General features: G+C 34.2%; 1 protein-coding gene across 2 annotated transcripts; it reads right to left on the reverse strand.

Annotated features, from left to right (window-relative positions):
• Positions 1-9681: 9681 nt before the first annotated feature.
• Positions 9682-15856, reverse strand: LOC105330846 (nuclear receptor coactivator 4). Of its 2 annotated transcripts, none has more exons than XM_066065269.1 (8): positions 15573-15856; positions 14568-14657; positions 13814-14001; positions 13015-13267; positions 12195-12552; positions 11561-11775; positions 10971-11106; positions 9682-10534 (listed from the first exon to the last, which is right to left on the reverse strand). In XM_066065269.1, the coding sequence occupies exons 2-8, from the start codon at positions 14649-14651 to the stop codon at positions 9975-9977; spliced, it is 1794 nt and encodes a 597-aa protein (XP_065921341.1). In that variant the 5' UTR covers positions 14652-14657; positions 15573-15856; the 3' UTR covers positions 9682-9974. The 2 variants fall into 2 exon arrangements, with proteins under 2 accessions (XP_065921341.1, XP_065921342.1); XM_066065270.1 differs by having other exon boundaries at positions 15578-15753.
• Between the last annotated feature and the right edge of the window lie 6 nt (positions 15857-15862).

The following is a 15862-nucleotide window of genomic DNA, read 5'->3' on the forward strand; positions in this document are numbered from 1 at the left end:
TAGGTTCTATTCACTGTGGTCAGTTCGGTTCTAGACAAGATACGGTGTTCTTCGACATTTTTTGTTTTAGGTGGAATAACACACCTGGAAAAAGTCACTCAAATTAACAGAAATGTTTTTGAAAATGAAAGATATAATGATAAATAAACTGTTCAAATGTCAAATAAGCGAAAAATTTGCAGTTTTGGGGTAAAAATGAATATCTAAAATAATGATTCCAGTAAGTAACATTAAAAACACCTGCTGGATTCGAACTCGTGATGTACGGAACACAAGTCTTTTATCTTTTATCTTTTATTGATATTCAACATAATACACACTGTACATATCAATTCTTAAAAACAGCAATGTCAAATAAACAAAGGAATTTATACAAAAGGACAAGTATTAAAAAATAAATATCAACACACCCTCCGTTTCTTTAACTAGAGGATTTCTGTTCAAAAATAATTTGGAGAAAATATTTCTTCTGTTTTCCTTGATACACAATTGGTAATGATTATACATATGAACTAAATTGTCTTAACATGTATTTACAAAATTGAGTAACATCCATCTTCTGTTGACTTTTGATAAACAGTTGTCGTCGTTTGTATATACTTAATCTACACTAGACTTTGACCCGTGCGTGCACGGGTTGACATTGCATATCGGACATTTACGAAATAGGTACATCGACACACCTAAGTATTGACATTTACATAACAAAGCTATAAGCCTACTTTCATCTGCTATTAATTTCACTACACTTTCCTTAGTTTGAATAATCTAACTGTGTCTAACCACAGTTAGAATGCCTCCCTTATATACCCGTAATGTAGCAGAAAATTGCAGAATCGCTCCGGAACGATTTTGCAGAAAGTTAATGAAGTTGCCTTGAAAATAACAGTCAAATTCATCACAAAGAACCTTTTTGAGACTTCAAATACCTTTCAGCTAAAAATTTTAATCCATAGAATGGAAGAATTCAACACCTTTTCACCAACGTACACGTATTTTCTTTGTAAAACTGTGTCCGTAGGACATTATTCATTTTTACGAAAAAAAATATTGATTTCCATCTAAATTCTTCACTCTCCTAACAAATATAATGTAACTTTTTTTGCATGAAATCAAATATTTTTCGTCATCACGAAGACAAAAGAAAGTACTTAGTTGAAATGTATATTTGTTATTTTATACTTTCTTTCATAAGAAATGATTAATATATAATTATGAACAGAATATATAGCAGAAGTCCAATGAAAATTTACGCGTATTTGTATTATCATTTCTGAGTTTATTCATGCAGATGTGATATTGTGGAAACATAAAATAAGGATCCCGTTAGCGTGAATGTATTGCGCAAGCGCAAGATTGTAAAATCCAAAAAATCCAGGTGATTTCCGGGATTTTTTGAGGAATTTTTGTTGATTATTAATTAGCGAAGCGTAACTGAGAAAAAATAAAAACAAATTGGTAATCTTCAAGTCCCAATGATGTTTAAAATATATAAAACAAAAGACAGTATTCTTCCGATTTCTCGGTATTAAAGACAAAAAATTCGAGTCTATTATTTTAAAATAGTAGTATAGATATTGATAAAAAGAAATTAACAAAAAAATGTATTTACATTTTTTATACCCGTTGACAATGATGAGAAAAACATCTCATCAAATCTTAAAGTATTGAAAATATTTACATCTACATCTTTGAATAATGTTTCTAAATGATACACAACAAATTTGTTTATAAATTCATGTAGTTCATTACAGCCAATAAATAAATGTATAATATCTTCATTTTGTAATGAGCAAATTGGACAACAATTTGATTCTGTTTTACCGATTTTAAATAATTTTTCATATGTAAATATTGCATTGTGTTACATCATATTTTTACAAACTCGGGTGCTTATAACGTCAAGGCCAACCTTTCGACGACGCCGAGAGCTTTTTAAGCGACCCACCGTTCCGGAATCCCGGGGTCGCGGTCGAGCTCTAAGTCCGACACTTTATCCACTCGGGTATGGAGTAAGTTACATGTGTCAGTCCATAAAATCGTTTTAATAAAACGAAATGTCGTTTCGATCAGCGGTCAGCCATTTTGTTATGATGTGTTATTCCACCTTAATTGTTTTTTGAGAAATTTGCACAGATGTTCTTTATACTCCCTAAACACTTGGCTCCACAGAATGAATTAGAACCATTTTAACAAGAGCTTGGACTTTGGGTAGTTGGTGTCAAACAGCATTGTGACGTAGGCCTGTCTATTTCATTGTAGGCCACCCAGCCATTGCTCTTTGAAATCAACAATATTTGTCTGGCTTTTGAGCTATGACTACGCAATCGGTGTATATTTCACTTTCAAGAAACCAGCGTCATTTTAACTTGTTTTGACGCAAGAAATAGATACGTCCTGCTGAAAGTCCAAGGCCTTGTTAAAATGGTTCTAAACAGAGAAGTCCATACGTAGCTTGCCAAACAAACCTGTATTTTTTAAAATGCTAAGGAACTTGGGTTGCCTTTAGATTCACGTGTGTCCAACACGAATCCGTTTTGGTACACAGGTTTGGAAGTCCCCTGAAGTTCACGGATTCTGAAAATTTCAACCAGGCTTGGGGCGAATTACATTGAAAAGTAATGCAATACATTACCATTACTTACCATTACTTCATACTTTTGGGTATTTAATTTACCATTACTTAAGTTTCTTTAAGTAATGCACTTCATTACCATTACATGAGTTATTATCTTTAAATGGGTTATAATATTAGAAGTGAATTTTAAGCTTACAGAGATCATGATTGGACAGGGCATTTTTTTTTTTGCTTTTAAAGATGCATGTCTGTCTTCTGTTCTATTGGAACACAGCCAAGAGAAGGGAAGTGGGGTGTTTAGCACTTCTTAAAACAATAGATTGCTTTGATACTTAGATCATATCCTGAGAGCATTGTGTGTTGTTGACACATTCTTCACAAACTTTCCAAGTTATCTCAGACCCTTGATAACAACACTCTAAAAATGTTATTGAATTGTGTTGTTATAGCTAGTACTCAGTATTAATGAGAATTTAAAAATGGATTCTTAAAAAAACTAATAATACAATTAAAATATTTTTATCTCAAGAACTATTTCTTCCTTCTTTAAAATAATTTTTAATCAAAAACAATTTCAGTTATTCAATAGTAATGCAAATTAATGCCATGTAATGCCAGCATTACACTAGATTTTGGAAAGTAATGCAGTACATTACATTACATGTAATGCTAAATTTGTGGCACTATACATTACTAGCATTACTTTGAAAACATGAAATGCACTGCAATGTAATACCATTATTACATTTAGCATTACCCCAAGCCTGACTTCAACCGTCGAGAATCAAGAAAATTTGAGTTCTTCTACTGTTTTAGCTCACCTGAGATGTTGGCTCAGGTATACTTCTCTGATCAGCCAAGTCCATCGTCTGTCCGTCTGTTTACCCGTCTGTCTGTAAATCTTTCCCATTCGCGATTCAACCTGCCTCAAGAACCACTGGACCAAAATCAACCAAACTTTGCAAAGACATTCCATAACTGAAGAGAAGGTAGATGGGGGGGGGGGGGGTAAGATAGAGCAAATGCTCATTTGGTTTAGTCGTAAAATACAATTTCAATTTTTTTTTCTCCAGTTAAAACTACACGTATTTGATAAATGTTATAATACAAATTTGCAAAAATAAAATTTTCTACACTATATTCAGCTTTGAAAGTTTTGGTGGTATTGAACCCACAACCTAAAATGTCGAGCTATTCAAGGTTACCTAAAGTCTGGTTCGCTAACCACTGAGCTATTTCAGTCACAAAGTTCGTGGTTTAAATGCTACATAAGCCTTTGGCCATGAATATACGGGCCTGTATTTTTTTTTTTAAAGTTCAAATGTTTGGATACAAAATGACATGTTTAATATATTGTGGGTCATCTCTCCACTTTTTTGTGTATTGAAATCGGTTTGTTTTCCATCAGACTTTATTTATGACAAAAATATGGAGCAAAGACCCACTTCAAAAAAAGAAGGCACTGAAGGTATAAAAATGACACAATTTGGAGGTTTCGATACGCATAAGCTAGTTGAAATCAACATCTTTCAAATATTGAACATATTTAAAAATTACAAATCGATGTTAATTTAAATATATATTGTTTTGAATGGCTATTAAAAGAATATCAGTGTTGTTGATATTTTAATTTTATAGTATTATTAACCGTCCTTGTATAGGCATTTTACAGGCCTTGTCCATCCATCTCCTTTTTCATAACTGTAAATATCAGGGCCATACTCACTTCAAGGGTATCATAGAAATGTATGTGTGGAGGTCTTTTTCCTTAAGAATAACGTACAAATATGCTAAAAATTATGGTATTATCATGTCCTGGTAAAGAGCAAATTCATTAATTAATTGTTTAAAATGGAATTCTATAACCAAGAATAGGGTTCCAGTCGGTGTGCAAAATTCCACATATTAATGTAAACTGAAGGGTAAATTATTTCATTCTTTTTAGCTCACCTGAGCTGAAAGCTCAAGTGAGCTATTCTGATCACATTTTGTCCGTCGTCCGTCTGTCCGTCTGTCTGTCCGTCCGTCCGTCCGTCTGTAAACTTTTTACATTTTGAACTTCTTCTCTAAAACCGCTTATCCAATTTCAACCAAATTTGGCACAAAGCATCCTTATGGGATGGCGAATATAAATTGCAGAAATAAAAGTCCGATCTGTATTCAAAGCGGAGAAAACCTTGAAACTGTAGAAAAAGGGGGGTGCATTTTTAAAAATCTTCTTCTCAAGAACTACCGAGGCAAATTCAACGTAGTTTAGCATAAATTATCCTTATGGGAAGGAAAATATAAATTGCAAAAATTAAGGTCTAATTCAGTTTCAAATCTGAGTTATTACGAAAATAATGATAAAGGAAAGGCGTGTTCAGCTTCGGTTCGGTTCGGCATCCGGTAAAATGGGTAGGCAAGACTTGGCCTGGTCAAAACAAAAGATTGGCAGTTATTAATCTGCCAATCTCATTAAAATTTCAGGATATTTGATGGACCAGTTATATTTGTATTCGCTGTAAATATTGCCGCAAAATAATGCGTATTTGGAATTGACGATTGCCGATCTGCCCCGGCTTTTATTTTGCCACGGCCCGGGTTTGCATACCCATTTTACCAAGACTCGTATTCCATACTTCTAAAACGAGGTTCTTTGTTTAAAGCAGCCATGACATTATACGAAAAAGGGTCGATCTGACTATGATGAATTTGCTTGTTATGCAACAGTTCGTGTATGAAGGGAAATTTTTGAAACATGCAAAATATATTGGTGCCGGTTTTGTGAAGTAAATTGAGGCTAAATATTTCAATGCGTTGACAGATTTCACACATGACGTTGGTGTTAGCTTGTTCTGATTTTCGTTTCGTTTTCATTATTTATGCTTTGTAATTTAACCTGGGAACTCTTGTATTTTGTGATTTTTACGTATCAATTCAAACAGAGACTTCGGTAAATCAAACAGTTAACTGTTTACCTGCGCAAATTAAGCAAAATCTGATGTATCAAAAAAGTACTGAAATACAATTCATTCTATCGGTAATTCGGCTTTATCTTTTGCGTAATGGTAGATTAATGCAATAGGTTTTGTTGAGATCGATGCTCGGCATTTTCTCGAGTTTATTCAGTTTAAATAGAGTTTGATATCGCTGAAGGAAATATGTAGGTATATATACATGTATATATATGATTCATTTCGAAAAAATAAATTGTGTTCTTTATTTGTTATAGTGCATGCATGTTTCTTGTGTTTAATTGTTTACAATTTCTATTTACTAACCATATTTGAGTGTTAAGCTTCGAATTATAAGCAGGATACAGAGATTTGCTTACAATTCTATGTTTGTACACAGATCTTAAAAACTAAAGATTGAAAAGGTAAAAAATTTGTCAATATTTATTAATATATCAATATTTATTAAGAAGTCTGTTCTGCCAGAAACCAATTTTAACAACTTATTGTATTGTAAACTTAACCTTTTTTCGTCATTATTACTCCTACTGTACATGTGATCCTTGACTGTGTTTGTGTACATTTGTATAAACTGATTTTGAACCTTAAATACTAATGAACTGGTCTTGAGTGAATAAAAGAATTGAAAATCTTAGGCCATTCTTTTTTTCCATTTTAAATGCTGAATAGGAAATACCAAGTTAAAAATCTTAAGCTGAATGTAATAAAGTCATATCAACAAAATATGACTGAAACCTAGGGAAACTGTGAGCTCTGTATCTTGCTTATAATTCTACGATTGACGCTGAAATTTTGGTTGAACATTAGAAATTCTATATGAATTAGAGTATGTTAAATACTTGTACAAACAAAATAAAAGAATGATATTCTGTATATACCTACTCTCTGGGGTCCCCTCATTATACAATAAATAATGTGAAATCTACATCAATTTTGATAGTTTTTCAGACACGAGTAAATAAAAACGACTTCTTTAAAACAGTTTCCATAGTTCTGACACATTTCTGTTATGGGGATAAAATAATTATCGCTATTCCTAAGAAAATATCACAGCGGAAAATTATCCTGGTTTGTACGCGAGGTAAATAACAGTCATTTAATTATAATGGAGAAGACAAATTAAATTTTTGAATGTTTTAATTTGAGGAATTGAGCACATTGAGGTACAATTTTCTTCTTCACATCTGTACATGTAGGATTTTAAAAATAAAATACAATAACTATTATATATTTTTTTTAAATACAATAACAAGTAAGTAGTTGATGAAACAAATGTACCTATATGCTCTCATATATTTTGATCGCTTTACAAAGTGGGGGGGGGGGGGGGAGGGGCAGAACGAAAATATAGGGAATTGGAAGTTTTATACAACTTAACAGTGTACCCCTACCAAATGTTTAGTTTTATATCTTGCGTAGGATTTTCTTATTCTGGTAAAAAATAGTATTTCATAAAGGTACAATGTCAAATATTACGTGTATGCAAAAATAAGTGTAAAATTCGAATACTTGACAATATTTATTTTTTGTTATTCTACCGAGGGACCATATGGCACAATATCTTTTGAACGCCAATTGTTGCTCAGGTGAGCGATGTGGCCCCATGGGCCTCTTGTTTTAAGGAACTATATATGCTACAATTTGTGGCAATACTAAGCAAACACCCTGATATTGAGGAGGTTCAAATTGATCTCCAGACCAATGAACGGGTCAAAACTGGTAACAAAATTAAGATTTATAAGATATACTAGTACACGTATATCTTTCAAAATCTTTTCAAAATCTGTAATACTCAACTATGTGATAATTCTATGCAAGTTGTGTTACAATGCACGGATGTATGCAGAGTTAATAAAAATTGTTTGAAGACCAATAACTGGGCCTCGGGAGAGGTGCAACGTTTTCATATCGGGGAAATTATCCTAAATCTGTTTTTTCAAAACCTACTTAATTATGGTATAATTGATGCAGTGTAAATAAAAATTGTTCAAACTCTTACCCAAGGACCAAAGGTATGACCCAGGAGTGGAATATAAATAGTATATATATATAAATGTAATATATAGGGTAAAATATGCAAATAAACATAATGTGGAAATATTTACAAATAATTTCAAGAGTTAAGAATTACACCGCTATGATTACTGTGATATCACTCTTGCAGCATCTTTACATGCTTTTTACCCTTGGGCAAATAATGGCACAAAGTATAACGAGTGCAAAATATTTCTTAGGATATATCTGGGCTATGCGGAAATTTTTCTCAACAATTGGATGAAAACACTTTTGAACGCATACGACTTATGCTATTAAGAATCGATCTATTTTGGAGAAATGATGCTCGAGTTTACAAGCTTATCCACTGGGCTATATATAAAATTCTAATAAAGTCCATCAAAGCGAAACCAAATTCAAGCTTCTATAAACTTGGACTCTGAAATCTTTAAGGAGGGCCAAAATATGTTGCATAAAATAACAGTCACGGGACATCAGGATTTTTTTTAAAATTAAAAATAGACATTCTTTTTTAATTCACATGTCATACATAGAAGTTGTTTTGTTTTTGTTTTTGTTTTGCTTGTCAAGATTTTTGGGTGTAGGTCTGCCCCCCCCCCCCTCAACTGAGAGAGAAAATCGATGCTTTGTGTCTGAAGAGGACATCATGGGGGTGTTTTTTTTAACCATTAGATAAAGTGGTTAAAAGTGCTTAAAATACAGACTATTAACTTTTATAGAAAAATGCTGAGCATGACTACTTCCCTCTTGTCAATTGTAATTATGAGTACACTGAGTCACAAATAAGCCAAATACACGCGCGCTCGTGCTTGCACACACACACACACACACACACACACACACACACACACACACACACACACGCGCGCACGCACGCGCACGCGCGCGACTTCTTTGTAAAGTTTCCATGAAAAGCCATTTAAATTCGAAAAAATTATTTTTAAAAAACCGTATAAAAAAGCATGTAGTTATGATAGCTATTACAAATATGTTTAATACATTGTTCTGTAATTGACATTTCTTTGCCCCAAATATTGATCGTTGATCACACTTGTGATTGCTTATTATTTGCCTTTCCTGGGCTACACATTAATGTTCCCCAGTGAATATACTATTAAAGATATTTTGCCAGCCGGAGCTCCAACAGACACTTAAGTCTTTTACAGTTACTAGTGCTTACAAATGTATTTCCAATAAACAGTGAAATCCCATATATTCACAATCATCACTTGTTCGAAAGACTTTTTTCGCAGACATCTTTCACTGCCACCGACTTATTCCCATGCTAACAAGTACATATATGCACTCCTGGCAAGGTTTTTGACGTGCACTTTAAAATTTTAAAGTTTTAAAAAGCTCATGTTTCTGCTCCTCCCCCTTTTGTTTTAGAAATCAACATATATATTCACAGCTTGCTTGATCTGTGGTCATTTTGTGCATTACGATTGTTTCTGAAGTTTTGTCAGAAAAAAACCGACCCAAGTTCTGTTCAATGGATTCATTGTACAGTACATTGAAAAGAATAGCCTCTTTAAACAATTCAATAAAGTTTGAATCTTAATATTTCATATTTTTCAAATATTTGCTGAATACTACACACATTTTAAACATATATAAATCATAGACAAGTTACATATATTATCACAGGTGAATAAGGATAAAAAGAAAAGTCCCATTTCAATATATATTTCAACATATTGGAAATATGGTATTAAATGCATGTGTGTATCACCTATGTATTTCACAGGTAAGTATATATGTACCAATAGATAGGACCCAGACCTATTCCCTCAGGTACAAGGCCTTTGCTACAAGAAATCATCACATTTTGCTCACCAATTACTTGAATTGACAATCATTGGACAGTTAACATTATATAATTAAGAAAAATATACTAGTAGATATGATAGGTCATCAATTTGACGAGAATAAATTTCTGCAGATTGTACCAAATTTACATGTTCAATGGTACATGTATGTAATTCAATGTATACACAACTGTCTCAAATAGTCATAAAAGTATAGGATGTACAATTGTGGGCAAGAGATCAAGAACTATTCATGAATTGTTCTCCAAATGAAATCTTATGATTCAAGAATAATAATCAATATATATAAGAAACACCTATCTTAAATCTAAATGCTAAAGGCATTTATTGTAATCTCAAAACAAAAATATTTATTTTACATGCAAAAAATTATACAATATATTAAAAAACAAACAGAACATTTTCTCTAAATAAAAATGCTTTCCATGAATATACCAGTATTATCATATTAAACTACATCTGTGTTCATGACACATATATCATGACACATAGTACATGTATCATGTACTGTAATATCATTATGAGTAAAATATATGGCAAATAGAAATTTCTACCCAAATGAAATAGTCATTGTTGCCAGACACACCTTACAGTTTAAGATTTAACGGTCTGTCCTGATTTCATCAGCCATTGAGAATTGTTTTGATCGAAACTCTGAAACAAGATGCCTTTCTGGCTTTGTTTCTCTGAACCAGATATCCAGCTACTTGAACCGGTACCTGAATCCGATTTTGACATTAACCACCTCTGGTTATCTTTAAGTGCAAATGAGGGTAAAATCTTTTTCTGGTTCTCCGAAGAATCAACCCCCATCTTGCTATCCGAGGCCATGATCCAGGAAGATAACTTTGTATCAATGTGCTTAAATGAAATCCCCTCTCTTGGGGCCTCTTTGGAGGGTGAGCAAGGTTTCAGCCAATCAGAGCTAGTTTTGCTGGTATTTGATAGGTACTTCTTCAATGGATTGAAATTAGCAGCATTTGGAGATGTTTGAATGCTCCCTGCTTTAAGTAACCAAGCACCTGTGTCTACTGGACCGGAGTAAGTCTTCCTCATCTTGTCAATCATTGGGTCTGTGCTGGTCAGTTTACAGGTGGGATTTTTCTGGAGAAATTTATCAAAACAGCTCGGTTCTGTAGAGCATTCTTTTACATCTACAAAAATTTTTTAGAAACTTTGTAATTAAAAGATGTCTTTTTTTCCCAACCTCATTTCATTTCAATTTATAATCTACAAATGCTTCATTAATGTAAAATATCACAGGAGCAATATAAAAGAGATTGTTTCTAAGGCACTCCCACATGATGTCAAATGCTGCCGACTTGAATAAATCTATTACTTTGAAAAGGGGAATAACTCAATTTTCAATTTAAACCTGTTAACTTTTTGGGTCTAAAAAATTAAAGATAATGTTATTGCCCTTAATCAAATTAATAGCACTTTAATACCACAAATTTATAATCATTTTTTGATGTAAAAAATAACAGTGGATTGTACAGTTGTTATATGACTCTAGTACAGTGTGTTGACAGAGTATAAAACAGATTATCGAAATGCAGGCGACCACACTCAGTGATTGACAGATCTCACCTTTACAGGGTTCACTGGCGGTACACAGCCAGGTGAAGTCGCTGGCCTTGGGGTGGTCATGGCCCAAGCAGGACCCCAGGTTCTCAATGTCTACAGGCTTCTTGGACTGACAGGCCTGGTTACAGCAGTTCTCTGTCTGCAAAGACAACACACAGATATGTTACTATCAGGATATATTAATATAATATCATGATGGTTCATGTTTGTTTAATAAGCCTTATCTCTTAGTAGAGAATTAAACCATTAAAATTATGCCTTTGAAACAGCAGTCTAGAACAACGATCATAAGACAAACACTTTCCCTGCCCAATCGAATAACTTGTTTGATTCCTCTGAGCTTTTTAATAGTAAGATATGACGGTCATGGTCAGAAAATTAAAAACATGGTAAGTTTGCTCTCCAGTAAATGTTAATTCAAATTACTTGAACACTTCTTTCAAGAGAGGAGGACAGAAAATAAACTTCTTTAGGGGCTGGCAAAAAAACTCAAACAAACATTTCCCTGCCCCCCCCCCCCCTCCCCCCCCCAAAAAAAATTATAAGCTTATACTGATATGGAATGTCAAAAAACATTATTAGCAAGCACTGACCTTCTTGGCTAACCAGTGTTTGGAGTCCTGAGACACTGTGGCAAAGTAGTGCTGGAAAACGTCATGTGACTTGCAATCAGTGGGGCCCACCGAGGGCCTGGACTTGAGCCAAACCGTGGAGGATGGTTTGTATGTCCACTGGAGCAGATTGGGGGCTGAGTGGGAGGGAGAAATGACAAAATCATGATGGAAATCCATGTCTGTCTCTGGAGTTCCTATAAAAAGCAGCAGAAGTATGGAAATTTCTACACGATTTTGTTCACAATGTGGTAAACTATTCACTCATGTACTACTTATTTTCTTTTCTGCATTGGAACTGGTATGTACATATATGCATTTGTTAAGCTTTGCAAGTTCTCTTTATATGATTTACAGGTACCCTATAAGATTTTATTATGCATGGTGTTAAGACAAAATCTCATCAAAAATCACAATATGTGTACTACATCTTATTTGGATGAATATGGCATTGTATTTAATATATTTTATGGTAGTTTCAAGTTTTGAAAGAGTTAAGCATATAGCAGATAAAGATATATGATGGATATGTAGTATTTATGGATATTTTGTACTAAAATAAATCCATCTGCCAAAATTCCCGACAATCATTTTGTGGCCTTCGTTGCCCACTCACCGCTAGATCCGCCTGTCTCCACTATCTCAAAGTCATCCTCATCCTCCTGGTCCTGCTTGATCTGCTTCAGCCAACTCTGGGTACTGGAGAATGTCCCGACCGAGGTCAAGGACGGAACACTGTGACTTGAGGTCAAGGACGAGACATGACCCGACATGATGGAGGAGACGCTGTTTGTGGTGGAGCATAAGGAACTCGAGCTGTTGTTTCCGGCAGACTGGTACAGCCAATCATCTTTCTTGTTGCTCAGTTTAGGCATGGTGAACTTGGGTTCTGAAACGGATATCATTGAAATGGTGGAGGGTTTGGCCAGCCAGTCATCGGCTCGAGGGGAGAGCTTAGGGATTCTGACATCAATCTAAAAACAAACCATGAAATGGTTAAACACACTGATAAAATAGATCTCTCACAGCCTCAAGTTCAAGTAATAATCAAACCTGACCATGTCATGCAAAATAAATAATCACTGACTGAAATTCATTATGCTTTCCTTTAGCATCCTCAATACACTGATCAAAAACTGCATGGTATTTTCCCCCTTTCAGTGGTACAGAATATATGCAGGGTATCCTCCATTCCAAATGTCTTCAACAGCACATTTGGGTTGTCTCAACCACATAAGTTGAAGGTCATTGCAACAACCCAATAAGCTTACGTCAAGACCTGGAAATATTCCCCCTAGCAAAAGCTTGAGGTTCCCTTTCCCTTTCACTGCACTTAACCAAAATCTAAAAGGGTACCTTCCAATTCTTCATCCCTCCCATCATATATGTGCCTAACACTGATACCCAGCCTTCTTTCCACGTTCTATCATACTTACACAAGAGCTAGAGGTCTTGGCCTGCTGGATCTCCTGCAGGGTCTTATACAGGACATCTTGTTCAGCGTCCTCATACTCCTCTACATGCTTCGGCAGACTGGTGGAGGGATTCCCGGCCTGGACAAACACAGCGTGAGGAAGTCCACTGGCCTCGATCTTACCGAAGCTGTTGATGCTCTCACGCAGTGAGCTAGCGTCACATCGGAAGTTCAGGTAGGCAGACTCTTCGGGCTTTAAGTCACTTGGGTCAATTCTAAATAAAATTGAATTTCTAAAGATTGATTGTTTTTTTCTTTCTATAAAAGAATGTCTTCATTGCTTCACTTTATATAATGCTGAATATCATCATAATTCTATATACAGGTAGATATATTTCTTTCTTTTTAATTTCTTAACTTGGTAAAACTTTCACTAGTTATTAAAGAAAATTATTTAAATGTAGATTTTTTGGTTGCTATTGGTGCATCAATTCAAAATAAGACTAGAAAAGTTTTGATTATAATTCCAAATTTTGCAACAGAATAATTTGTGTACCATATTTCAAAATCTCTACATTTTAAAAATATGTAGCAACATGTGTACATACAGGAGGCCTATAATGTGAAAAAACTCTCAATGTTTTGTAGATTTTCAATTTTCAAAAGGTTCCCGGGGATGTTATTGCAAAGACTATGTTTAATATTTTGTTGGGATTGTTAATTCAAGGGAAAAGGAAAACCATAAAATCAACAAATAAATTGAGCCACCACACATTCTTATGATTCTGCAGTACACTAAACACACCCATTTCTCTCCTTACCTTGTCAGAGTTGTTCCCCCTTTCTGGGTCTGTATGAATCCAAGAAGTTTATGAAGCTTTGCCTGTTGGCGACTGAGGACCTCGTCCTTTGCGCTCTGTAAAAGCTCCACCTGGTTCAGAAGCCAAACCTCGCGGTTCCTCAACGCCTCAAGATTGCGGCTCACTGCAGTCTGAACTTGTAACTTTACCTGTGCATTCAAAAGGTAATATCTGTAGTGTACTATTAACAGTAACAATTTATGACAATTATAATTTGTGACAATACATGTACCAGTATAACTTAACACTCTGGTCTGTAAGAAAATGTGCAAGTAATTTTGATTTGTAGTTTCAGGGAATTTTTTTTTTAATTTAATACAGCATATATATAATGGTACATGTATATACATGTACCACAAGGCCCCCCTTCAAAAATAAGGAAGTTCATAAATCTACCCAGTGCTATTCAGTTAACTGACTCCCACAATTCTTCTAGATTTTTTTGTTTGTGAGAAAAAAATTATAATCATTACAAAATAAAACTTTCCTCTTTTAATTTCTCTGTAAAACAACTAATCATTCAACTAGTCAACTTACAAATAACTGTAGTATTCATTTGTAAATGAAAAAAAAAAATACATTTTTTATTATTTGCAGTTAAAAATGTACAATTAAAAAGTGACTGCTTATTTTTTAAAATCAAAGTAAAAAGTAATCAAATTTCATAATCTGTATCTATTTAATTGTTTCCTGATCTGATGTTATGATTACTCACCTCGGAGACATTTTGTTGAAGCTTCCTTTTCACTTCGTTTATTTCCTTCAGGGCATTTTCCAGCTGGACTCTTTGTTGTTCCATCTTTATCTGCAGCAACACAGAAATATAAAGGGATATGTTATTACAGACACTAGCCGTCAATGAAAATCTGTCCTATAAATGCATGGGCGGCAAACGGGCTATTCAATTTAAATAGGCTAGGAATATACGCAGTTGAGTATTGAAACACAGGTATACAACAGATAAGAGTTTATCTGTCTAAGTCTATGTCAGCTGTGACATAGATCCTGAAAAACATCCTGACCATGGAATGTTTATGTTTGTTTAAGTATTAAAGCAAAGGTCACTCTCCTAGCTTCCAGTGGGAAAAAAAGTCATTCCCCTTGGTCTTGAAATACGCAGATTTGTCCATAGCTTTGTTTCACGAAATCAATGTCAATTAGATATTTCTGGGTACATTTTACCTATAGCTATGTACTACTTTGTGATAGAATTGGATTGCAAAAGGGGGGGGGGGGGGGGTAAACATCTTTCTTAGGGGTCTATCTTACAATTAGTGATTTGAGAATCCGTGAATCCTTTATCACCATACTTGATCACAGGCCAATTATATCAAAAAGCAATTTTAAAAGAAATTCTGGCACAGACTAAATGTCACGTTTTATCAGACACGTGACGTATCTTTGTTTATTATAAACATGGAAATTCATAGAATGTTTACTAATACACCCCTTAGTCAGGTGTAAATCAATTTTAAACCCGAGTTATATCGTAAAAAAACACGTCTAACTTTCCATCTTCGCTATATCAATGCAGTTTTCATTCAGTCGTAATTTTGACAGACATGGTCGACGCCATAATTTCATTCTACTCTGTCACGTTCACACATTTCCACGTTACGACGGCAATATCACAACACAGATACTGTTAAGTTTTACATGCCTAGCAAACATTCTTTAAACCTTAACATTTCTCATTCATAAAATATGAATAAAAACTTGCCTTACATGGATTGAACTCTCATTCGTCTTCAGCCAGACCAAGACAACTTTTCACCGTGACAGTTGTCGTTCCTTGCCAATCAGAGCGTAACAATGTGTTTATCGCCTGTCGAAATAAATTTCTATACATCCTGGGACAAAACAATATAGTTGATACCAATCTTTAAACTGAGTTAAACATATCATCGTTAAATTTAATTAAATGTTTAAAAAAATCCAAAATTCACTTTAAAAACAAAAAAACAACAAAAACTTCCGGAACTTGCAGTTCTCTTTCCGACTTTAGTTCTA

This window comes from Magallana gigas, chromosome 7 (assembly GCF_963853765.1).
Source record: "Magallana gigas chromosome 7, xbMagGiga1.1, whole genome shotgun sequence".
Taxonomy (NCBI): Eukaryota; Metazoa; Mollusca; class Bivalvia; order Ostreida; family Ostreidae; genus Magallana; species Magallana gigas.

Coding starts and splice junctions, on each gene's coding strand:
- LOC105330846 (XM_066065269.1), bottom strand. CDS start 14,651: ATGGAACAACAAAGAGTCCAGCTGGAAAATGCCCTGAAGGAAATAAAC. Junction 14,002..14,567: donor TTCAACAAAATGTCTCCGAG/GTGAGTAATCAT, acceptor TTGAATGCACAG/GTAAAGTTACAAGTTCAGAC. Junction 12,553..13,014: donor CCAAGACCTCTAGCTCTTGT/GTAAGTATGATA, acceptor GTTTGTTTTTAG/ATTGATGTCAGAATCCCTAA.